Source organism: Peromyscus leucopus, chromosome 4 (genome assembly GCF_004664715.2).
Source record: "Peromyscus leucopus breed LL Stock chromosome 4, UCI_PerLeu_2.1, whole genome shotgun sequence".
NCBI classification, from domain to species: domain Eukaryota; kingdom Metazoa; phylum Chordata; class Mammalia; order Rodentia; family Cricetidae; genus Peromyscus; species Peromyscus leucopus.
In genome coordinates this window covers 96,943,983-96,970,500 of record NC_051066.1, presented here as the reverse complement: position 1 = coordinate 96,970,500, position 26,518 = coordinate 96,943,983, and the positions used below count along the sequence as shown (strand labels likewise).

Here is a 26,518-nt window from a genome sequence, read left to right as displayed (position 1 = left end):
AATTTGGAATTGGAGATAATGGTAGAGAAATTGGACAGCAATCTGTAGCAAACACTCCTTCAAAGAGTAATATATTTCTTTGGGCAAGGCTTTTTAAGCTTTACAAAATAGCAAGGAGAGGTCATGTAGCATCAGGGAACTCAGTCTAGTAATACAAATAATATAAATGATCAAAGAATTTAGATTCTGCTGGGGTGGGGGTGGGGAGTGGCGAATGCCTTTCAGCACTTGGGAGGCAGAAGCAGGAGGATTTCTGTGATTTTTTTCAGATCAGCCTGGTCCACAGAGCGAGGTCCAGGACAGCCAAGACTACCCAGAGAAACCCTGTCTCGAAAAACCAAAAATAAATAAATAAATAAAATAAAATAAAAAATAAATTTAGAGTCAAGACAGGGTGCTATAAGTGGATACAGACCTAGGACTGTGAAGCCTAATAACTCCTTTGGGTGTTGTTTTTTTTTTTTTTTTTTTGGCTTGAATCTTTCTACTTGACCCCAGAGATCATCCTACTTCCTGTACTTTTTAAAACTGCTGTTTTCAGTTTTGTTCTCCCTACTTACTACCCCTGTTGTTAAGCCAAAGTTGCTCAGCTTGAGTCCTCAGCACCCCACCCCCATTTGATTAATTTGTGTCTCCATCACTGCTGGGACTGGTGGAAACAAAGTCACAAATACAGGATAGCTACAGAGCTTTAATAAAGAGTTCAATTCTCGTTAGCGTGCTGTCCTACTTAGAGTCGCTGATTGCCTTAAACTCAATTTCCTTTTCAGATACAGGATCATTTTATTAACGTTGCTGTCCGAACTGTCTGTCACCCCCTAACATGTAAGGAGAATGAAGTGATAGTGCTGGCAAGGTGGCTCAGAGGTGCTTACTGCCCAAGCTTGGTGACCTTCATTTGGTCATTAGAACCAATGTAAAAGTGGGAGGAGAGAAACCAACTCGACAAAGTTGTCTTCTGGCCTTCACGCTGGGGCAGATGCACCTACCTGCCTTCACACAATAATATTAACTTTTTAAAAATTAGAATGGAATGATCAGAATTAGAATTGGGAGTTATTAGACATTTATAAAAGCCATTGCTTAAAAACGAATAATTTGAGTTAAAGAATTGATTCTTGGATCTTAAAAGGTCCAAGAAGCTACATATTCACAGGCATGCCCTAGTAAGCTAGCCATTTAGAAGTTACTAGTTTAGAATTAATGGTTGAGGCTATATGAACTAATAATATCTTTAAGGTCAAGTTGTGTGCGTATTCACGTACATATACCCAGGAACCAAGCAGCCTAGGAAGTAAGAGTACGGCAGTGTCATGGAAAGGGTAGTTGATTGGATCCACGACAAGGACTGAGAAAATGGAAACCCAGACGGCTTTGGGGTGGTCTGCCTGAACACCTACTTTCTTTGACTGGAGTCCCCCCTAAATTCCATCTTACAGGATGTCACTTGGCGAGGTACTGTGATTTTTTCCTTTTTTTTTTTTTTTTTCAAAGATTTATTTATTATGTATACAGTGTTCTGCCTGCATGTATGCCTGCAGGCCAGAAGAGGGCGCCAGATCTCATCACAGGTGGTTGTGAGCTACTTGTGGTTGCTGGGACTTGAACTCAGGACCTCTGGAAGAGCAGCCAGTGCTCTTAACCTCTGAGCCATCTCTCCAGCCCGTGATCTTTTTTCTATGTACTCACAACACTGCGTAGGTGATTTCATCTACTTCTACAGCTTTATAAACTATCTATGTGTGTTCATTTCCCAGCTTAGAGCTCTAGGTCATCTCACTTCTGAGCTTCAGAATCATAAACTCAATTGCTTGCTTGTCTCCAATATTTGATAGGTGTTTCAAAAAGAGAGAGCAGATAGGAATTAGCTGTAGTAACCCAAGATATAGCTTGTACTTGAGAAATTATTACAGGAAGACAGAGTATATCAATTTGAGGAAGATTTTGGAAATGTGATAGAAGCAAAGATAACTTGCTTATTAAGTTGATGAAAAAATGAAAGAAACAGATGACACCTGTACCTCTAGTTTTTGGTCTAAGCATTTATGGTAGATTTTAGGAAAAGACAAGAGGAAGGCAAATCAGAAGAGTTCTGTTATCTTTGTCTCAGTACAGGACACCTCCACATTAGCTCTTGAATACAAACATCTCTCTGTCTTGACGCTAATCTTTGTGATCTAAGCCGCCATTTGTTGTCTAGACAACTGTAGCTTCTTAACTGGTCTCTTCCCTTCTACTTTTGCTATCTTATGGTATGGAGATTGGAGGAAGCCCTGAGTGAGTGAAGTCCTGAGTGAATGTCTGCAGTTGACATAGACAAAGGCTTGTCAAGGAACATGGCCTCAGACCCATGGGAAAATGGCAGAGTCTCCCTCTCTCACCACTGTTCCCTAAGTGAGGCTCCAAGGGCTGGCAAAGCCTTCTTCTGGTCCAGGTGCATGTATTGATAGTGTGTATGGAAAATGTCCACCATAACCTCCTTCCCCCTCCCCCAAGACATTTATGGCCTGAAGAGTGCATCCCTACAGAGAATGTTCCCATTGAGGTTAACTGTATACCATAAACCCTGCCTCCTTGTTTATCTGTGTGTCATAACCCTGCCTTCTTGTTCAGCTGTATGCAATAACCCTGCCTATCTATACTGCATATAATAAATACACTGAGCTTCTGCAGTGCTGAGGTTTCTCCATCCAAGAGTCCAGACTACCTGATTCCAGCCTTTTGTCTCTGCACATGTTTTATTTCTTCATTCCTTTGCCGCCCCTAGTCAGGGCAAGTCCCTGCAGCCGTGCTGGATGAGGCATTTCAGTCCATTCTCTACAGAGCAACAGTGTAATCCTTAAGAGTAAATCAGTTCTGGGTCAGTCTGTTCAGTACTTAGAGAACCTGTCTGGAAAGATAGGTGTGTAAATCAGTGATGCATGATGAACCCTGGAGAGGTGTCTTGGCCCATTCTTTATGTGCTACCTTTGAAGGTTGTTTCAAATTTCTCTTGCCATCCCATTATCCAGTTTCTCTAAAGATGTTACTCCTGTGCTGTATTATGAAAGAATTTTCTTTAAGCTTTAATCCATTGTCTCAGGTGGCTTAAGACAAAATATTAAGACGTCACTACTCCCTGGTGATTTACTATGAATTTCTGTATATGAGTTAACATGGCACTTATGAAAGAAACAATAGCCATTTTTATTTTGGTTGCAAGTTTGGTATTTTTTCTTTTCTTTCTTGAGATGGGATCTTGTTATATAGCTCAGCCTGTCCTGTAACTCATAATCTTGTCTTCTAGAATGTGTACACCATCACGCATAGCATTATACATTCTTTAAAAAGCGTTATGTCAGGCGCAAAGCTACGCAGAGAAACCCTGTCTCGAAAAACAAAACAAAAAACCAAAAACAAACAAACAAACAAAAAAAAGTGTTATGTCGCCGGGTGGTGGTGGCGGCCGCCGCCGCACGCCTTTAATCCCAGCACTTGGGAGGCAGAGGCAGACGGATCTCTGTGAGTTCGAGGCCAGCCTGGGCTACCAAGTGAGTTCCAGGAAAGGCGCAAAGCTACACAGAGAAACCCTGTCTCGAAAAACCAAAAAAAAAAAAAAAAAAAAAAAAAAAAGCGTTATGTCCCTGTAACAAGTGGGATGCTTGTGGAAATAGCTTTTACTAAACAAACACCACTGAAAGGCTGCAGAAGAGTTCCTGTGCTTCCTTAAGTACCCACTTGTTACCCAGAAGCAATTAAGGCCCTGACCAGAGCCAAGTCCACGGTTATTCTCTTAAGTATTCCTTCTAATAGTTGACTTAATGCTCTTCTTCAAAACAAGCTCTACTTAGTAGAGTGAGACTCTAACCACTTAATATGTTTTTATGGGCAAACTTTTTAAAAAGCCTTTCAACTTTTTGTTTTTATGAGTAAGCTTGGGAATGACGTTAGCCACAAGGAAGGTATATCTTTTCATTTATTCCTTTTTTAGTACACACATGCTTTACTTTGAACTCTAAGAAAAATATTTTAGTTGTTTTGCAAATGTATAGTCCATACAGCAGAAAGAGCTGTAGGAAAACATTGCATTCATCAAAGACTTCAAAGAAAATCATGGTCAGAGATGAGAAAGGAAGACAGTAGCTGGAGAGACAAGATGCTTATCAAACAGATTCTGGGAGCGTATTTATCACAGGATGAAAGAAGAGGAAGCGAGACCTTGCTTGTCATGGACCTCTATATATTGCCCTGACTTATATTATTAATGCCATAAATACATGGGAGGCATGTTTACAGACAGCACAAGCCTAACGTATAATGAAATGTAGTATGCAAAAGTGGCTAAGCGTTAGATTAAGACTGACAATATGAAACTATAGAAATGAAATGAAGCCTTACAAGCTAGGTCTATTTGTCTTTAGGACCAGGTGTGTCCGTGCCACTGACCTAGGACATAAGTTACACACATTCTCCAAGTTGTAAGTGTGATATAACTGCCAAGAAGAGAATGTGCTCTTTTTTTTTTTTTTTGTCGGAGCTGAGGACCGAACCCAGGGCCTTGCGCTCTACCACTGAGCTAAATCCCCAACCCGAGATGTGCTCTTTGAGAGCAGGGATTATGGCTGGGATCTCATGCTTGAACTTCAGCCTCCTTTTTTTTTTAATAAATATGAACTTGTCTGCTGGGCAGTGGTGGCACGCACCTTTAACCCCAGCACTCAGGAGGCAGAGGCAGGTGGATCTCTGAATTCCAGCCTGATCTACAGAGTGAGTTCCAGGACAGTTCCAGGGCAGCATGGTCAGACTCTGTCTCAAAAACAAACAAATAAATAAAAATTTAAAAAGGAATTTGGGAATCGACAGGCCTCTGAAGACTGTAGATGTTTAGTAGTTGGCTTATGGAAGGGTGAGTTGTGGTTTGAACAAGACTCTACCCAAGTTCCTTTTTCAGAATGATGTTCCCACTGGGGCATCTGTAGCTGCACAGTTTAGAGTTGCAAACTTATCTTTTGGTCTCCATGGGGATGAGGAAAATGTTTGGAATGTCTGGGAATCTAAATGTTGTGAGAACTTGTTTTTATGGGACAGTCAATTAGGAAAGCTTTTCTTATTTCCAAATGTTGTTGGAGAAAATGTTTTGTTTGTTTGTTTGTTTTTCTGGTCTTTCATCTTAAACATTTAATCCCTGTTGCAAATGGAGGAAAACACTAAAAAACAACCAAAAGAGGAAAACAATGAAACATTCATCAATAATTTCTGAATAGCTTACTGTTTACTTAGTAAAATACATATTGTATAATTTAAATTTTTTTTTACTTACTTTGTGTTTGTATGTATGTATGACTGCAGGCACTCACATACCTTAGTGTATGTGTAGAGGTCAGAGGACAACTTTCAGGAGTTAGTTTTCTCCTGCTGTTTTGTGGCATCCAGGATTAAACTTAGGTCATCATGGCTGCGACATCTTACCGGCCCTTTTGTGTGTGGTGTGTGTGTGTGTGTGTGTGTGTGTGTGTGTGTTTTAATCTCAAAAGAGATCACAGAAATTTTAACTGAAAAACAATTTCTGAGTTGGGTATAGTGGCTCATACTTGCAACCCTTGAATTTGGGAAGGCAAAGCAGGAGAATTACCATGAGTTCAAGGCCACCCAGAGCTGTATAGTGAGTTTCAGGTCAGGTTGGGCTACCAAGAGAGACCTTACTTCAGTAATAATGATAATGATGATAATAATAATAGACCACCTCTCCTCCTAAGGCTCGGGGATCCTTATGGAAAAGGGGCTGGAAAGGGTATAAGAGCTAAAGGCAGTGGGTAGTGGATAACTATAAGGAAACAGTGTCTTTTGGACAGAGCAGGGAAGCTGCACATTTGACAACATGCACAAAACCTGTGCAAACCCAAGTCAGACTAGACCATAGCGTGGAGATGGGAGGTGGGCATGAACCCACCCCAGCCATGGAGCCATTGGCAATTGCTAGCTTCTGGAAAAGGGAGACGGTTTTTTTCTTAAGAGTGCCCCTGGTAAGTCAACCACACATCTGAGAATATTTGGGCAGCACAAATTGATCTTGATGGGTTAAAAAAGAGACACAAAGTTGGGCTGGTAGGGAAGCAGGGAGAGATGGTCTGGGAAGAGTTGGGGAAGAAGCTGAATATGATCAAAACATGTTGTTTGAAACTCTCTCAAAGAACAAAAATATTAAAAGCAAATTCTGACGTTCTGACAATAGTGGAAACTTTGTGAGAGTGTAATTGTACTGCATCTACTGTAACGGGTCTATAGACAAAGTTACGAAGGCTTGCTGTCAAAATTTGCCTTGTTATTTCTAGCAACAAGTACTTAATCAAGTGACTTCTGAGAACTTCTGGTGTGTGTTTGTGCTGTGCCTGTGGGTCTAAAGGGTTTTTTTTAGGGCAGTTCCTTTCCTCAGGAGCTTCCAGTCTACTGAAAGGGCTACCAACTTAATGGCTAGGTGTGGTGGCACACGCCTTTAGTCCTAACATTCCAGAGGTGGAGACAGGCAGATAGATCTCTGTGAATTTGCGGCCAGCCTGGTCTACAAAAATGAGTTCAGGACAGACAGGGCTACATAGTGAGACCTTGTCTCCCTACAGAAACAACAATAGCAACAACAAAGCCAAATATACCTGTTAGCATGTAGCTGCAAGATTTCCTGTGTCCCACCTGGCCCACGGTCAAGACAAATCTCTCACCCACAGTTCCAAAGCCTTTTATAAAACAATCACTCAGAAGCTTATATTAATAACTACTTGCCATTAGCTTAGGCTTATTACTGACCAGCTCTTTCACTTACATTTTTTTCTTTCTTTCTTTCTTTTTTTTTTTTCTTTTTGGAGCTGAGGACCGAACCCAGGGCCTTGTGCTTGCTAGGCAAGTGTTCTACCACTGAGCTAAATCCCCAGCCCCTCTTACACTTAAATTAATCCATAATTTTTATCGATGTTTAGCCATGTGGCTTGTTACCTTTTATCAGTTCTACCTTGACATCTTGCTTCTTCTGTGTCTGGCTGGTGACTCCTGACTCAGCCTTCCTCTTCCCAGCATTTTCCTTTTCTGCTGGCCCTGCTTATACTTCCTGGCGACAGCCAGGTCATCATGCTTGATGGCAAGTACTCTTACTTGATGAGCCATCTTGCTGGTCTAATTGATTCACCTCTTATTTTGTATTCATGAAGGATAAGAGTATTGCAAATTGCTTTGAAAGTACAGAATTATGCCATTATTTGTATTCCTTGATCAGTAAGAAATAACTTGGTATCTGGGAGTGGTGGTGCATACCTCTAATCTCAGCACTTGAGAGGCAGAGGCAGGTGAATCTCTGAGTTCAAGGCCAGCCTGGTCTACAGAGCCAGTTCCAGGACAGTGAGAACTGTTACACAGAGAAAACCTATCTTGGGCTGGTGGGGACTTGGCTTTAAGGGTGTGGCCTCTGGGAGGCCGGCCATACTCCAGTGTATGGGCAGCACATAAAGGAAAAGGACATAAAGTTGAGAAAGGATGGGGAAGTAGGGGGTGGAGAGAGGGGGAAGGGTGCTAGTGAATATGATCAATATGATTGTATATGGAATTTTCAAAGAATAAGATACTCTATTTTTAACTAATAAAAAGAACTTGTAAAAATAAATAAAATAATAATAAAAGAAAATCTGATTGTCATCTTTTTTTCCTTTTAGTGGTGGGATCAACAAGTTGATTTTTATACTGCTTTCTTACATCATTTGGCACAATTAGTGCCAGAAATTTATTTTGCTGAGATGGACCCAGATTTGGAAAAGCAAGAAGAGAATGTACAAATGTCAATATTCACTCCATTGGAATGGTACTTATTTGGAGAGGATCCGGATATTTGTTTAGAGAAGTTGAAGCACAGTGGAGCATTTCAGTTGTGTGGGAAGGTTTTCAAAAGTGGAGAAACAACGTATTCTTGTAGGTAAGCCTCGGACATTTATAGGATGGGTTACAGTTTACGGGTTAAAGTTTGCATCGTGCCTGTCTCACGATGTCTTTCCTGGTTTGTCACTGTCTATAGTGTATTTAATCTGAAGTTCCTTTTAGCTTATGCTTTAAGTCCACTTTTGCCTATAAAGTTTGATTTTTAATATATGATTTTAATATATATGATTTTTTTAAATATATGATTTCTTATTAAACAGTTCTCTCACTCTTTTTTGTGTTCTTCAAAAGTATCCAAGAGCCGGGCGGTGGTGGCGCACACCTTTAATCCCAGCATTCAGGAGGCAGAGGCAGGCAGACCTCTGTGAGTTTGAGGCCAGCCTGGGCTACAGAGCAAGATCCAGGAAAGGCTCCAAAGCTACACAAAGAAGCCCTGTCTCGAAAAAACAAAACAAAACAACAAAAAAAGAACTGTAGGTCAAGGGTTGTGTGAGAACAGCTGGAATATAGTTGAATGTCAGAGGTCAGTTGTATGGAAATTGGAGGCAGGTGTAGGCCTTTTGTTTTGGGTAAAGGAATTATCTTAAATGTCATTGTAGATCAGGGAAGTTTTTACATTCCTGCTTGAAATTTTGTTTCAGTTTTTTTTTTATGCTTTTAATTTTTATTTATTTATTGAGATAGGGTCATACTATGTAGCCTTATCTGGCCAAGAACTCCCTATATAGACCAGGATGGCCTCAAACTCATAGAGACCCACTCGGGAGTTAGAGGTTTTTGACTTAGGTATTAGCACTAGTTTTTGTTTTCCTTCTTTGCTCGAGGCCGTTAGGTTCTAACTGTGCCTTTTTAGACTTTCTCAGCAGAGTTTCATTGCTTATGCCTGGCTTGTTCTAGGCTTCACTGGGTGTGTAGTTAATAGTTTTTGTTTTCCTGTATCCTACAATATTTTTTTATCTTATTTCATTGTGTGTGTTTTGCTGAATGTATGTCTGTATACCATGTGTGTGCCTGGTACCGCAGAGTTCAGAAAAAGTCCAGTGCAGTTATGGAACTGGAGTTACAGGGAGTTGTGAGCTGCCATGTGGGCGCTCAGAATCCAGGTCCTCTGGAGAGCAGCCAGTGCTTTTAACCGCTGAACCATCACTTCAGCCCTTAGTTAACAGTTCAAAAACAACTTCTTTATCCTGGTACTTTCTCAGAGGGGAAAAAACAGCTCTTGCATTTGTTTTCTATTTTGCTGCTTTGTGTAGCAATTTATTTTTTTCCCTTATAAATTTTAAGCCAAAGCACAGTTTCAACTAAAACATGTAAACATTTGTAGCCCTCATCTTTCCAAAATTTCTTGGAAACATTGTGACAGATAGAGGTTAGTGCGTAGAAACCATGATTGCAGTTAAACATCCCACAATGTACAGGATAGTTCCTTCTACCCCAATAAAGTTATTACTAGTTAATTCAAAAGTGTCAGTAGTGTTAAGGGAGATTATTATAGAGATCTATAACTTGTCAAAATGAATAGGTAACTGGGGCATCCAGCCCGATACATCTATAGTTCAACCCTTATACCTACAGAACAGTCTAGAAAAGGTGGAGGTAGGGGCAGGGGGAGTTTAAGAGTCAGAAGACCAGGGCACATGCTACTAGATGGTGTCTTCTAACCCTGACAGGGAAGCTGAACCCATGGAATCTTAGCAGTACCATTTCCTAAATAAGATCTGCATAATGGCAGCACCAGTTGACATGCCAGCATGGACAGGGAGATTTCACAAGGTCTTACCCTAGATCAAGAGCTGCTGGCTATCAGGGACTGCTGAGAGAGAGTCTGTCTTCTCTAGGGACAAGCTCCCTGGTAGGTTATCCAATCACAGCAGTCAGCCCTAAACACATACACATATGAGCAACACTAAATGGATTCGTAGGGTGCATGTGTGTCAGTAATGAAGAAGAGGTCATGAATTTGAGAGGGGGTGGAGGACACAGAACAAGTTACAGGGAGAAGAGGGAGGCATGGAGATTATGTAAAATACAGTGCTCATATGGAATTCTCAAAAATAAAATTCAAATTAGAAACTAAACAGATTAGATCATATATTTTTACAGAGAAGTTTGAGAGTTTTGGACAACCTGTATGTCCTGCCAGCTGTTTAAAATTCACCCTCTTTCCCTCCCCTTTCTTTTCCTCCAGTTCTAGAATTCCTTTTGCGTGTGTATTGTTGAGACAGGGTCTTAGTATGTAGCCGAAGCTAGCCTTAAACTCACTCTGTAGCTCAGGCTGTCTTTCACCTGCCTTCACCTGCCTTCACCTCAAGAGTGCAGAAAGTACAGGTGAGCCGCCACCCAACTCTAAAATTTACTTCTTAACTTTCTAACTTTGTCTCTTCACATATTTAAAAGATTTAATTCTGTACCTTTTAGTAATTCATGTTCTTATGTTTTCTGAAAATATGAATAGAATTGTGTACTGTGAAAATTTGTAAGGAGAGAGCAAAGAGAGATTGGGTTTGTTTCTCTTGACTCAATGATTACTTCGTATGTGTCAGGTACTGTTTGGGTGTTTGGGATCCATCAATATGTAAAAGAATGAGTTTTCGTCTACATTGAAACCTCAGTTACAATGCACAGTGTTTATAAAATGTAGCAGTTTTCTTCATGGAAGATAATGAAGAAAAACATTGTTTTCATGCAATTTTATATAATTTTATGCATAATTAACAGTTCAAAGCCAGGTAACACTTAAAATTGTAAACTGAAAATCCTGTGCACTCAAATGTGTTAGAAATGAGGCTGAAATTATGGCAACAGTACTGCCTTTTTTCAAAGTGTTCCTTTTTCTTGTTTTGTTTTGTTTCTCAAGACAGGGTTTCTCAGTGTAGCCCTGGCTGTCCTGGAACTCGCTCTGTAGACCAGGCTGGCCTCAAACTCACACAAGTCTGCCTCTGTCTCCCAAGTGCTAGGTCAAAGTGTTCTTAGAACTCAGCTTTTGGGGCATTTTTGTGTTCATTTCGTTAATACACAGGAAACTCACTCATTTTATAGTTATACCTTAAGTGTCAGTGCAAGTTGGTTTTTGGAATCTAATTTTTTATCTTTTTCAGGGATTGTGCAATTGATCCGACGTGTGTTCTCTGTATGGACTGCTTCCAGAGTAGTGTTCATAAAAACCATCGTTACAAGGTATGAAAAAAAAAATAAAATCACCTATATAGTAGGAATCTGATGACCATCTAGTTCAAGTTTTTGAGCACTGTTTCATTTCCTGCTAAATAGCTCTGATGTGGAGTTAAATCTGTCCAGTGATAAGACATCTGCTACCTCCAGAAGTATCTTCTTGTAGCATTTTGCGGTGACACTAATGAGACAGCATAACATATGAAAATCACTTAAAGAATAAATAAAAACTTGCAGGTGGTGGTCACTCATATCTTTAATCCCAGCACAGGAGGCAGAGGCAGGTAGTTCTCTGTGAGTTTGAGGCCAGCCTGGTCTACAGAGCAAGTTCCAGGACAGCCAGGGCTACACAGAGAAACTTAGTCTTGAAAACCAAAAAAAATAAAATAAAATAAAATAAAATTTATAAAACCCCCAAACCTATGTAACTACTGCCAAGTTAAGGAATGGGACAAGGCAGGTTCCTTTCTATCTCAGTCACTTTATCCTCCCTTGAGAACACTCTTTACCCTGTAAATGGTGTCCTTGATTTTTTTCCTTTTCAGCTTATGCCTCAAATCATAGTGAAAAGTTTTATCTGTTTTGAACTTTATATAGTTGGGTTCATATGGTAGGTACATAGTTCTTGCTGAATAACCTTACGTATGTAACTGTAGTTTGTTTGTTGGTCTTTAATAAATTATATTGTCTTTATTCACAGTACTGCGTGTGGATATGTAGATTGCTCCAACTTGGTACTATTAATAATTCTGTTGTGAACATGTTTAGTATACATATAAGATTTCTCTAGGTTGTGTATCTAGAAAAGAATTACTGAGTTCTAAGACACATAGATCTTTAGTCCCACTTAGATAACATATGAAGTGATTATACCAATTATAGATGCTTTTTTTAAAAAGATTTATTTATTACATATAGTATTCTGCCTGCATGTATCCCTGCAGGCCAGATGAGGGCACCAAATCTGATTACAGATGGTAGTGAGCCACCATGTGGTTGCTGGGAATTGAACTCAGGACCTCTGGAAGAGCAGTCAGTGCTCTTAACCCCTGAGCCATCTCTTCAGCCCCAGATTCTTAAACTGTATATGTGAGTTCCGTTTCCCACATCCTCGGACGATGGGCCCTGTAAGTTGTTGTAAAGTTAGTGATCTCAGGAACCTCCTGAGTGCAGTAGGTATCAGAGCAGTCTCAGAATTTAGTTTTGTGGTGCTCTCCTAATTAATGATGGGGTTTAGGTTTTGCCTTATATGACATGCTTCAAGTACTTGGAAAACATAACATTTTGAAGATACATCATCCATATCTTTTGTAAACTTGAAAGTTCTAGGCCAGCCTGGGTTACATAGAAAGACAGGCTTCTGAATAACAAACAAACAAACAAAAAAAGTCTACAAGCTTCTTCAAAAGAGAGTACATGGAAAATGAAACATTTTTAAAGTTGCTCACACAGGGAGCTTTAATGGTTTTGAAATTCCCTCAGTCTAGACTCCAAGTTAGTAGTATTTGTTTCATTGTCAAACTTTGTATATTACCTGTACATTATGTAGATTCTTTTGACGAGAAATACTTTATAAAAGAAAGAAACTAGGCTGAGCGGTGGTGGCCTTTAATCCCAGCACTCGGCAGGCAGAGGCAGGTGCATCTCTGAGTTGGAGGCCAGCCTGGTCTACAGAGTGAGTTCTAGGACAGCAAGGACCACATAGAGAAACCCTATCTCCAAAACAAAACAGAATAAAAAAAAAAAAAAAAACAAAAACAAACAAACAAAAAAAAAAACCCAAAACAAACAATGGGAAGGAACATGAAGGTATATCTAAGTGCAAAAGCAGACTCATCTCATCTCTAGATGGTGGGACAAAAAGGCATCTGTAACTTTTATTTATATTTTTCTGCATTATTCAAAGTTTTTCTACAAAATTTTCAGTATATTGCTTAGGTAAATAGATAATTTTGTTTAGGTTTGGCTTTTTGTTTGCTGGGGGTTACAGGAGGTAGGCAAGCACTGTGTCATGGCGCTAGATCCCCAGTCCTCATTTGCTGACCTTGGCAGTGCTGGAGCTCTGTGGTGCAGCTATAACCCAATCTAATAGATACCTTTTTTGAGGTGAAGGTAATGAGAATTGAACTTAGACTTCATATGTGCTAGGCAAGTGCTCTATCACTGAGCTATATTTCCAGCTCTAATAATTTCCGAATGCTATATTTGTGTGTATGTTTTGTGTGTTTCTGAGATAGCCTGGCACTCTGTAGTCCTAGCTAGCCTAGAACTCATTTTTGAGCACAGACTGTCCTTGAACTCACTTTTTTTTTTTTTTTCTTGGTTTTTTTTAGACAGGGTTTCTCTGTGTAGCTTTGCGCCTTTTCTGGAACTCACTTTGTAGACCAGGCTGGCCTCAAACTCACAGAGATTTGCCTGCCTCTGCCTCCTGAGTGCTGGGATTAAAGGCGTGCTCCACCTTTAGCGCACTAAAGGCAAACTCACTATTTAGTACATGTTGGCCTTGGGCTGGCAGTAATCCTATTTCATACTCCCAGATTTGGAGATTTCAGACATGCACTCTGAATGCTGTTTTATTTGAAAGACAATGTGCAGTATATATACTCATTATGCAGAACAGAATTCTAGAATATATAAAGCAGGCTGATACTAAAACATACCCTATTAGCTATTTTGCCTTTGTTTTTGTTTTATAGACAGGGTTTCACTACGTAGCCCAGACTGGTCTTTTTTTCTTTTAGTAATTTATTTATTTTTATTTTATTTGCATTGGTGTTTTGCCTGCATGAATATTTGTGTGAGGGTGTCCCCTAGAACTTAAGCTGCCATGTGGGTGCTGGGAATTGAACCCGGGTTCTTTGGAAGAGCAATCAGTGTTTCCATCTCTCCAGTTACCTACCCCCGCCCCCTCCATGCTGGTCTTGAACTCAGAGATTTACTTGCTTCTGTCTCTCAACTGCTAGGATTAGAGTGTATGCTACCATACCTGACATTAATAACTATTTTTATAATTAAATCTTAGCTGCCAGCTTTGTTTGTTCTTTGGTCCTTTTGATCTTAACACCCCAATTCATTTTTAACAAATGCTACTAGAAGTTTCTGTATCCTAAATACTATGAGAGACATAGAAGGTACAAAATACATAAGGTCTGAACTCCATCCACCAAAGGTTTATAGTCAGTGGGGACACAGGACACCCAAATCAGGTAGAGAGATGATTAGGAAAGGGACAGAGAAAAGGAGGTTACGGGTGAATTTGTTTTCATCTCTGGGTATGTTCTAATTGGTTTTGAGATGTATTCAGTAAAAGACTATCAACTTAAGCAGGTCTGATTCTTGGTGTCAGCTTCTAAGATACCAGAAGACTCTTTTTTTTTTTCCCTTCCGAGACAGGGTTTCTCTGTGTAGTTTTGGTGCCTGTTCTGGATCTTGCTTTGTAGACCAGGCTGGCCTCGAACTCACAGAAATCCTCCTGCCTCTGCCTTCTGAGTGCTGGGATTAAAGGCGTGAGCCACAACCACCCGGTTAGAAGACTCTTAAACGAGAATGTGGCCACAACTTTCATTCTATTTGGTCAAGTATTATGCTGAACTTTGACTCTTAGAATTTAATTTATCAAATCAAATAAGTTGACCACCTCTGAAAGGACAATAGCAAAGTGAGTAGTAGAAGATATTCTGTAAAACAAGGTTCAAATTTTGTTTCTTTTTTGTTCTCAAATACTGTCTTAGACTCTCTTGCCACTGAATGTTTTCCTTGGTCCTCTGTTCTTGTATTTTTCATGTTCAGTACTGCTTTAGACCAGCGGTTCTCAACTTGTGGGTTGTAACCCCTTTTGAGGGTAGCCTAAGGCTGCCAGAAAACAGATATTTACATTACAATTCATAATAGCAAAATTACAATTATGAAGTAGCAATGAAAATAATTTTATGGTTGGGAGTCACCATAACATGAGGAACTGTATGTATTAAAGGGTCGCAGCATTAGAAAGTTTGAGAACCACTGCTTTAGACAAACATAATATATGATGCTGAGAATAGAACCAGGGCCTTGGCATGTACTCCATCACTGAACTATATTCCAATCTCCCTCTGTTTTTTTTTTTGTTGTTGTTGTTGTTTTTTCGAGACAGGGTTTCTCCGTGAAACAGTCCTGGCTGTCCTGGAACTCACTCTATAGACCAGGTTGGCCTTGAACTCACAGAGATCCACCTGCCTCTGCTTCCCCCCCCCCCCCCAGTGCTGGAATTAAAGGCGTGTGCTGCTGCCGCCGCAGCCCAGCCCCTTCTGTATTTTTATGACAGTTTTTATACTGTAGCCTAGGATACTCTGTAATTGACTATGTACTCAGACTGATCTTGAACTTATGGCAGTCCTGTTTCAGTTTCCCAGGTACTAGAATTACAGGTGTAAACCACCTCTCTCAGTTTCCTACATTTTTATTTTCTTAAAAATTTTTAGATTTATTTTACTAAATTACTTGTATGTATATATTCATGTGCATACCATTGCGTACATGTGGAGATCAGAGGTCAGCTTGTGGGAATCAGTTCTATTGTCCCACCATGTAGGTTCTAGAAATCAAACTCAGTCACCAGGCTTGGCAGCAAGCTTGGCTCATCTTTGCTTTGTGAGCCATCTCATCAGCCCACGCCTTTGTTTTCATAAAAAGAAGTATATATACTAAATTAATATTAAATATATTAAAGCATGCTTGAGACTTGATATATAGAGGTAGATTGAGATGGAAGGATCTGTGCTTTTATATTGTTTGTTTGTTTTTTGTTTTTTCGAGACAGGGTTTCTCTGCGTAGCTTTGCGCCTTTCCTGGGACTCACTTGGTAGCCCAGGCTGGCCTCGAACTCACAGAGATCCGCCTGGCTCTGCCTCCCGAGTGCTGGGATTAAAGGCGTGCGCCACCACCGCCCGGCGGATCTGTGCTTTTAATTTTGAAAGATTTGCCCCTCAATTTCTGTTACTGTTATAAAATGCATATAAAACTTACTATCTGAACCATTTTTAAGTGTGTGTGCAACTTGGTGGCATTACGTATTTTAAACTCATACTGTGTGCCCATTACGTCCATCTCCATAATTAACTTTGTAAAACACAGACACATTAAACAGTGGCTTCCCATTCCTTGCTTTCCCCCTGGTAGCCATTATCCCACTTTCTGTCTCTGAATGTGACTTCTGTAAGTACCTCATATTAGTGAAATCAGGCAGTGTTTGTCTTTTGTGACTGGCTTGACTTAGCATAATGCTCTCAGGGTTCAAACATAGCATATATCAGAATTTCTTTCTTTTTTTAAGTTTGGATAATATTCTACTATGCAGTACATTTTGATTATCTGTGTATCTATTGATAAAATCAGATTGTTTGCACAAAATTTTGATAGATTTAGGTCAGGTCTTTTTATTGTGTTGCTGTGCCAATTTATACACTCATTAAAAGGATATGGGTTGCCCGGCGGTGGTGGCGCATGCCTTTAATCCCAGCACTCGGGAGGCAGAGCCAGGCGGATCTCTGTGAGTTCGAGGCCAGCCTTGGCTACCAAGTGAGTCCCAGGAAAGGCGCAAAGCTACACAGAGAAACCCTGTCTCGAAAAAACAAAAAACAAAAAACAAACCAAAAAAAAAAAAGGATATGGGTCAAGGCTGGAGCTATTGCTCAGTGTTAAGAGCACTGGCTGCTCTTACAGGAGGGTCCAGGTTTATTTCCCAACATCTGGAAGCTCACAACCATCTGTAACTCCAGTCCCAGGGGATCTGATGCCATCTTTTGACCTCCTCAGGCACACAGACATACATGTAGGCAAAACACCCTCACACATGAAATAATAAATCTAAAAAGAAATTAAAACAGAGTATCAGAGCTGGGCATGGTGGCACATATCTGTAATTCTAGCACCAGGGAGGCTGAGGCAGGATTAAGAACTCAAGGCCTCACTGGACTATATAGAAAACCCTGTCTCAAAACAACAAAAGAGATGTGGAAATATTCTTACAACTGTCTCCAAACTTTATTTAATTAGTCTTTTAATTTATTATCAATCATTAGATAATCTCATTATTCTAATTTGCCTTTCTAGAAACATTTTTTTTTTAGTAGTTTAATTGTGCAGGTGTTTTTTTATTGTTATCATTGCTTTCTTTTTTTTGGTTGTGGGATTTGAACCCTGTGCTTCATGGATATTAGGTCAGTACTTTGACATTTGAGTTAGTACCCTAGCCCTTGTTTCTTTTATGTATTATTTATGTCTATCCTTTTTCATTTTCTTTTGCCTTTCCTATTGCTGTGTTATATACTTTAGAAACATTTTTTGATTATGCTTGTATTTTAATTATTTTATTTTTGAGACTGAGTCTCACTATGTAACCTTGGATGGCTTGGAACTCACTATGTAGACCAGAGCGACCTTGAACTCATAGAGATCTTCCTGCCTCTGTCTCCCTGAGTGGTGGGATTAAAAGCAAGCATCACCACGCCTTAATTTTTTTTTTCAAGTGTCAAGTCAGGCTTATTGATATGTATATTATATAAACTAACATCTACCCTTTTAAGTGTCCTGTTTTGTGAAATGGTAAACATACATTTATGTGATTACATTAGTAATACTTGCTAGTAGTAAGCTAGAAATGTACATAGAAAAAGTTGTGTGGTGCCCTAGCTCCTGGCATCTACTTATCTGCTTTCTTTGCCTTTCAGAATCTTATATAAGTAAAATCATGTAGTGTGTAGTCTTCCTTTCTGGCTTCTTTCATGTGCATAATTGAAATTAAGGATCAGCAGTTAGTAGTGTGCCATTGTATTTATGTGCTGGTTCATTTATTCAGTCACTAACTAGTTGGTGGGCACTTGGAATGTTTCCAGTTTTTTATTTTATGTGTGTGAGTGTGTTGACTGCGTGTATACACATACACTGTCTGCATGTCTGGTGTTTTGGGGGCCAGAAGCGGACGCTAGAACTAGAGTTACTGATGGGTATGAGCTGACATGTGGGTGCTGGGATTTGAACCCCATTCCTGCAGGAGCAGCTAAGTGCTCTTAACTGTTGAGCGGTTTCTCTAGCTCCTGCTTCCAGCTTTTGAATAAAGCTGCTTTGATATTATTATGTATCATTTATTTTATTATATTGAAGTACAAGTCTTTACATAGATAAAGGTTTTCATTGCTCACTGGTAAGAAGAGTAGGATTCTGGATCGTAACGGATGGCTAAATATTTTGCTGTCTTTTTTTGTTTGTTTGTTTGTTTCCCTGGGTAACCCTGGCTGTCCTGGAGCTTGCTCTGTAGACCAGGCTGGCAGATTTTTCTGTCTTTTAAACTTTATGCTGTCATTTATTTCATTGACTTTTTAAAACTTTATTCTTGATTTTTTTTTTTTTTTTGAGACACGGTCTCACTATATATCCTTGGTTGGCCTGGAACTCACTGTAGAAACGAATCTGGCCTCGAATTCAGAGATCTGCCTGCCTCCTGAGTGCTGGGACTAAACTTTTGTTCCTAGATTTTGTGCTTTGCTTTTGCGATGTTACCTATTCTACTTATATTTGCTTTTATATAAAATACACATTTAAGAAAGATACATATTTTGGTACTGTTAGCAAATCTCATGAAATTTCATATATATATGTCTTATTTCTTGTTACTTTTTTTTCCCCATTGGTTGCCTCATTATTACGACTTATATCTTACTTTTCTCTTTCTTGGCTTTTTATCTAGATCAAATAGTTTTGTTTGTTTGTTTTGTTTTGGGTTTCCCCCAAGAGCAGTGTCTCAGTAGTGCAGGTTAGTCTGGAACTTTCTCTATACTGAGACAGATTTTGACCCACTGATCTCCCTGCTTTCACTCTCATGTGCTGGGGGGTTCAAACAAGCATGTGTCAATCTGTCCCGCTTTAGTCTCAGTGTCCTGCGAGTCCTCCCTGTTACCCATAGAATGGTTGATTCTCTTGCTGCATTGGCTTTCACTTCTCTTTTGCAGTTGTAGACTTTCTGAAGCTCAGGCAATACAATGTTTCCATTCCTCTAACCAAATTCTCTCATGTGATTTGTTCTTAGCTCTGCAGTTAACTATTTTAGAATCTACAACCTTCATCTGCTCAAGTTTCCCAAAAGGTCTCTTGGATGAATGAAGCTCGTTTTCTAGTACAGGGTTAATAGACTGCAGCCTGAGTAAAATCTGGCTTGCAGTGTTTGTGTGGATTTTAAGCTAAGAAAGCCTTCTGTAATTTTAGCTGCTGAAAGCGTGGCTCACGGGTGGTCTGTGCTTCCTTATTGTGTGTTTGAAGGGGAAGTTCTAAGGAAGAAGTCTAGATCACATGCTATCCTCTACCTGAGTTAGTATAGTTTAGGTTTGTTTTCCCCTAGGAACACTCAAAGGAAAAAGATTATAGTTGCTGTAGAAAATTAATGTAAATGAATATACTGTATTAAAATTTCTTAATTATTATGTATCATTATATTGATTTTTAAAGGTCTATGTAATAAAAAAGGAAAATTCATATTCAAGCATTCTAGATTATAAAGATTTTTCTTTTACTTTAATTTTCCATTAGTTCACACTTAATAAAAATATTTTTAAAGTGTGGAGTTATATGTCAAAAGCTTATACATTTAGAAGGTCCATTTTTTTTAAATGTAATTTTTTAAAAAATTTATTTATTATGTATAGTGTTCTGTCTGCACGTATCTCTGCAGGCCAGAAGAGGGCACCAGATCTCATTATAGATGGCTGTGAGCCACCATGTGGGTGCTGGGGATTGATCTCAGGACCTCTGGAAGAGCAGTCAGTGCTCTTAACCTCTGACCCATCTCTCCAGCCCCCTATCCTGATTCTTTTACATTAAAATACAACTAAGATTGAAGTGTTAGTGAATATTTATTATTTGAATCAAACTTCTTACTTTTCATTGCTTTACAATAAAGTTTGGCACCATGGAAAAACTTTTTTTTTTTTTTTTAATGTTTTAGATGCATACTTCTACTGGAGGAGGGTTCTGTGACTGTGGAGACACAGAAGCATGGAAAACTGGCCCCTTTTGTGTGGATCATGAACCTGGAAGAGCAGGCACTACAAAAGAGGTAAGAAGCTTCATTGCTGTTTTCAATTTTCTGAGATTAAATGAATAGGTTAAGATGGATTCCATTTAGAATCCAGTTCTTTTTTTTTTTTTTTTTTTGTTCTAGAAGTTAATTATAAGAATGTTTTGTTTTTCTACTTTGAATTAAAATTTTCTCCAGAGGGAATGAATTCACATATACCCAAAAATGAATTCAAAATACTTTTTCTTAAATAATCAATTTGAACAATAAGGATATATAGTGTACAGTCCTAAAAGAACAAAAAGAAGTTATTAATAGGTAAGAACAGAATGTAATGAATTTGAAAACAGAATGAACACATGAATTCAGTAATTGCTTTTCTTAAAGGAAAAAAAAAAAACTTTGGCCGGGCAGTGGTGGCACACACCTTTAACCCCAGCTGGGAGGCAGAGGTAAGAGGATCTCTGTGAGTTCAAGGCCAGTCTGGTCTACAGAGCGAGATCCAGAACAGCCAGAGCTGTAACACAGAGAAACCCTGTCTCGAAAAAACAGAAAAAGAAAAAGAAAAAAACCTTTAGCAAGTTCAGATCTAGACACTTAGATATGAGTTGGGAGAGAACTATAGGACCACAGATACAGATGAACTATGGGAACCACAAAAGACTGCTCAAGGATTCTCAGCTAATACACCTAAAAAGGAATTGTTGGTTTTTATTTTTTTATTTTTTTTTTGAGACAGGGTCTCTCTACATAATCCTGGCTGTCCTGGAACTTGCTATGTGGACCAGGCTGGCCTCAAACTCACAGAGCTCCATCTGCCTCTGCCTCCCAAGTATTGGGAACACTACACTCAGCTATAAAAATGAATTGTTTTATCAGACATTGCAAAGTACCATTCAAAAGCCAAGGGAATACTAGGTAGGTAACCATTGAAATACTTGGCAAAATTGCCACAGTGTAGCATTTCCCTTCAAACACCATGTTCATAAGGTTTCATAGACAGATCTTTGAAAGTTTCCAGGATTATATACTTTTTATGCCCTTTGAACTATTCTAGATCTCCATATAAGCTGTGAACACATCTTAGGGCCAGATGTTGTTTTTTGCTGACTTTTTGTATGAAGACCTCTCTAGGTATTAGAGTTGGATATTGAAGTCTCCCGTTATTATTGTGGATGGACCTATGTGGCCTGTTAAGCCTTTTAACATTTGTTTTATGAAATTGGTAGCCCCAAGATTTGGTTCATAGATATATATAATAGCTACATCCTTTTTTTTTTTTTTTTCTTTTTCGGTTTTTTTAAAGACAGGGTTTCTCTGTGTAGTTTTGGAGCCTGTCCTGGATCTAGCTCTTTAGACCAGGCTGGACTCAAACAGCTATATCCTCTTAATTGTTCCTTTTATTAATATGTAGCGATCCCTTTATCTCTTCTGACTACCATTGGTTTGAAGTCTGTTAGATTCAGGAATTGCTATGGCAGCTTGTTTACAGCTTCCCTCTGTTGGATAGGCTTGTTTCTGACCTTTAACTCCCAGTGTTTGGATGTCTTTGCTAGTTATGTGAATTTCTTGGTGATAGCAGATAGTTGGATCTTATTTTTTTTTTAATTGAGCTTAGTCTTTAAATTGAAAGGCCAAGGCAGTTTGCATTCAAGGTTATTATTGAGGTTATTGTTCAAGATTTACTATTACTCATGGTTTGGTTGGTTTCTAGTCATTGGGAGTTCATTTCTGGCTCTCCTGATAGTTGTCAGAGGTTTGTTGACTTGCCATGTTGGGTGTGACTGGTCCTTCCCAGTTCTCTGTCCTCTCGTGCAATGTCAGCTTCCTTGGGTTCTCAGGAGAAAGCTGACCACCCACCGTGTTCTCCGGTGAAGAACTTACTGAAGTGCTGACCAGTTGGCATGAATTGCCTTCATGTGTGCTTATCTTGACTGCTCTTACTTCACTGCCACCTTTGCTGAATAACTCTTCAAGGGACAGCAGTTTTGGTTGACAGTTTCAGGGCTTGCTATATATCACTCCACACTTCTCCTGGCTTGAGTGCTGCTGAGCAAAGATTAATGTCGTTCTGAACTTTCTGCCTCTGAATGTGAGTTTGTGTTTTCTTTTACAGATATTAGTATCCTTTGTTTTGGTTAAATTTAGATATATATCATGGGAAGGTTCTTTCTCTGATTATACTTAGGAAATTCTTAATTATAATTTTTAAAAATAGATTGTCTAAGCCTCTTTACATAATTTGCCATAACTCCTGCTAGGCCATGGATACTTAGGTTAGGTCTCTTGAATGTATCCAAGACTTCTTACAAGTTTTGGTTATCTTCCTTAGTTTTTTTCTTTCTTTATGTATGCCTGTGTGTGTTATTGTCTCCACCTGTGATCTATCTCTAAAATTTGTCCTTTATCCGCGGTCTTGGTCTGTTGTGACTTTTCTTTGTTTGATTCTTTCATTCTCAAAATTACTGATTCTTTCATCCATCTGTATCTTTCTTGTGTGGATCCTAATTGACTTCTTAACCGTTTATGGAAGTCCTCTATATGGTTGCTAACCTGTTTTTAAAAAATAGACTCTGAATTCTCTACACATTTTAGCTCTCTCATTATCTTTGTTCTGGTGTCAGGAGTTGTGAGTTTGTGGCAGTGCGGTGTAATGCTCTTTTTGTGTCGTTTCTTGTGCTTTGTGCATGTACTGGGAGGTGAGAGGCCTCCAGTTTTTCTTCCCCCTTTTCTCACTGTCTCGTTGATTTGTTTCGTTTTATGTAAGCCCTCCTGGTGCTTTGTCTTTATGTGTGCTGAGGGAAAGTCAACTGAAGGAATGGCTTGGCAACTGTCCCTGTGTGAGCTGCAGGAACCACTTGTGGCTTCACCTTCGTCCCCAGTACGGCTTGGAGACAGGAGCACTAAGGTGCTGGTTGGAGAAACACACTACAGAGTTGTTTTTTGGTTTTGGGGCTAAGGGTATCAGTAAGTCAGGAAGTGAGGAGGGAATAGGGGAAAGGTGAGAGGAGAGGAAGTAAGAATAACAAAGTATATGGGCGAGAAGGATGAGAAGCAATGAAGACTGTACATTAGGTTTAGAAAAAATCGTCTGTTACTGACTGTGCACATATCTGCGAATGTACTGAAAGCCTCTCTCCATCTGCTGTTTTCTTCTGTATTTGTTTGTTTGTTACAAGCTCCAACTGTGTACCTAAGCTGCTCTGCAACTTGCTAAGTAGCCTAGGATGGCCCCAACTCTACTGATTATCCTGCCTCAGCCTACCAAGTGTTGGGGTTGCAGGAGTGTACGTACCATTTAATGGTTGTCTGTTTACCACCTGAAACCCACGTGCTTTCCCCTCTTCACTAGGGCAAAGGTTTCAATTCCGTGAGAATGTTGTAACTGAGGGAACATGCCAGGCAACAGGGAAATTATTTACTAGAGTATGAAGTACTTTTTAGCAAGTGTACCCCTTAAAATGATGTCCCCACCTATGCAGCCGTTGATTGTCAGCTGTGAGTCCAGACTGGGTGGGACCTCAGGTGCCCCTCTCCCATAATGAACTGTTGAGAAGCCCAGTCTTGTGTGAGTCTTGTGTATATAACCACAGCTGCTATGGATTCTTGAGGCAGTGGCCATGTCACGTCCTGGGACAGCTTTTTACCACACCCTATTCTTACCACACACAGCACCGTATTCTCTTGCTTTTACATTTTTGCTCCCCCTTTCTTCAACAATGTTCTCTGAGCCTTGGAAGGTGTCATACCAATGTCTCATTTAGGCTTGAGGACTCCATCACCAATCATTTCCTATTGGTACTTTGAGCATTATGAGTCTCTGTATTACTCCCTCCCACAGCTATAAGACACTTCTTTGAGGAGGAGAGAGAACACTAATATATGTATAAACATAAGTATTAGTAGATAGTTTAATATTTTTTGTTATTTTGTGAGACAGGGTCTCACTCTGTAGCCAGTGTTGGCATTGAGCTCATGGCAACCCTTCTGGCTCAACCTCCCAGATGCTGAGATTATAAGCATGAACCGTCATGTACAGCTCAAATTGTAGACTTAAGTGAGTAAATCGTAGTGGTTTCTGCTTGTGTCACAATAAAGTTGTTATTAGCAGCTCACTTATGAAAGTCTGAGTTAAAATAATTAATCTGGGCTGGGCGTTGGTGGCGCACGCCTTTAATCCCAGCACTCGGAGGCAGAGCCAGGCGGATCTCTGTGAGTTCGAGGCCAGCCTGGGCTACCAATTGAGCTCCAGGAAAGGCGCAAAGCTACACAGAGAAACCCTGTCTCGAAAAAAAATAAAAAATAAAAAATAATTAATCTGGACATCATAAAACCTTCCAAGTAACTTCTAGTTTATAACAACAAATACTACTACCAGGAAAAACATGGAATATAGGTTTTTGGTTTTGTTTGCTTTGTGTTTTAACAGAAAAAGTGGTCTTCTTCATGAAGAACAAAAGATGGGGGCTAAGGATGGGAGATTAAGTTAGATGTAATGTCCAGCACTTGAGAATCATGACAACCAAATGCAGTGTGTAGATCTTGGTCTCAGCAAGCGTTTATGGAAGACAAGAGGGATGGAGCTGGTGAGATGGCTCAGGGCTTGAGAGCACACACTGCTCTGCAGAAGACTTGAGTTCAGTTCCTAGCACCTGCATCAGGCACTTCCAAGGGGATTCATCACGACTGACTGTAGCACAAATCTTAAAAGGTCTTATTAATAAAAAACAAACCCGGAGTCAGATATTGGGGTGAACGCTGAAAGATCAGAGAAACAGAACGAGTCACAGCTAACCTCACCTCACCAACTTGTCAGCCGATCCTGTTTCCTCAGACTGAAAGCCTCTGATTCCTCATCTGAATGGATCTCAGCTCTAAATCCATTGCTGCTAAAAGCTAAAAGCTTAAAAAGGCTCTAGTTCCTGGTCCTCATGCCTTATATACCTTTCTGCTTCCTGCCATCATTTCCTGGGATTAAAGGTGTGTGTCACCATGCCTGGCTGTTTCCAGTGTGTCTTTGAACTCACAGAGATACAGATGGATCTCTGCCTCCAGAATGCTAGGATTAAAGGTGTGAGCTACCACTGCCCAAACCTATGTTTAATATAGTGGCTGTTCTGTTCTCTGACCCCAAGATAAGTTTATTGGGGTGCACAATATATCAACCACAACTGACCTGTGCAGATGGACGGGGACACACACACAGAGACACACACACAGAGACACAAATAATAAATAGGAGGCTGGAGAGATGGCTTAGCTGTTAAGAGCATTTACTGCTCTTGCAGAGGACCTAGCACTCAAATGTACCTTCCCCCTTTGAGGGGAGCTGACATCCTTTCTGGCCTCCAAGGGCACACTTGTTGTACACTCTTACAGTAAAAACAAATAATAAACCCTTTTTTTTTAGTTTTTCAAGACAGAGTTTCTCTGTGTAGCCCTGGCTGTACTTGAACTCTTTCTGTAAATCAGGCTGACCTGAAACTCAGAGATTCACCTGCCTTTGCTTCAGAAGTGCTGGGATTAAAGGAGTTCATCATCACTGCCTGGCTAATAAATCTTTTAAAAAAGAAAATAAAAAGTAAATTCCTTTTAAAAGATAGGAGGAATGATTCAGAAAATTGAATGTTATGTTAGATGATATTTAGTCATAGTGTTTTTAGATGAAATAATGGTGTTACGATATTCTTTCTTATTAAAAGATATGTATCAATGGGACTGACCTAGACCCTCTACGTGTGGGTGACAGTTATATGGCTTGGTGTGTTTGTGGGGCTCCTAGCAGTGGGATCAGAACCTGTCCCTGGCTCTTGGGACCCTACTCCTCACTGAATCACCTTGCCCATACCTAATACATAGAAGGTGCTTAGTCTTATTGCAACTTGATATGCCATGTTTTATTGATACTCAGAAGACCTGCCCTTTCCTGGATGGAAGAGGAGGGGATGGGGGGATGGGGGTGTGGAGAAGGGGAGGGAGGGGAGGATGGAGCAAAGTAAAATTTTTGCTGATAAAAATGTAAAAAAAGAGGCCAGGCTGTGGTGGCGCACGCCTTTAATCCCAGCACTCGGGAGGCAGAGCCAGGCGGATCTCTGTGAGTTCAAGGCCATCCTGGGCTACCAAGTGAGTTCCAGGAAAGGTGCAAAGCTACACAGAGAAACCCTGTCTCGAAAAAACAAAACAAAACAAAACAAAACAAAAAAAAAGAAAAAAAAGGGACTGGAGAGATGGCTCAGAGGTTAAGAGCACCGACTGCTCTTCCAGAGGTCCTGAGTTCAATTCCCAGCACCCACATGGTGGCTCACAACCACCTATAATGAGATCTGTTGTCATCTTCTAGCCTGCAGGGACACATGCAAGCAGAACACTGCATACATAATAAATAAATAAATAAATAAATAAATA

General features: G+C 39.8%; 1 protein-coding gene across 1 annotated transcript in view; it reads left to right on the top strand.

Moving 5' to 3' along the window:
- Ubr1 (ubiquitin protein ligase E3 component n-recognin 1) overlaps positions 1–26,518 on the top strand; it is a 132,898-nt gene that overhangs the window by 1,972 nt on the left and 104,408 nt on the right. Inside the window, 3 exon segments of the mRNA XM_028878676.2 lie at positions 7,677–7,933; positions 10,995–11,073; positions 20,042–20,152. Coding sequence (XP_028734509.1) covers positions 7,677–7,933; positions 10,995–11,073; positions 20,042–20,152 — 447 coding nt within the window.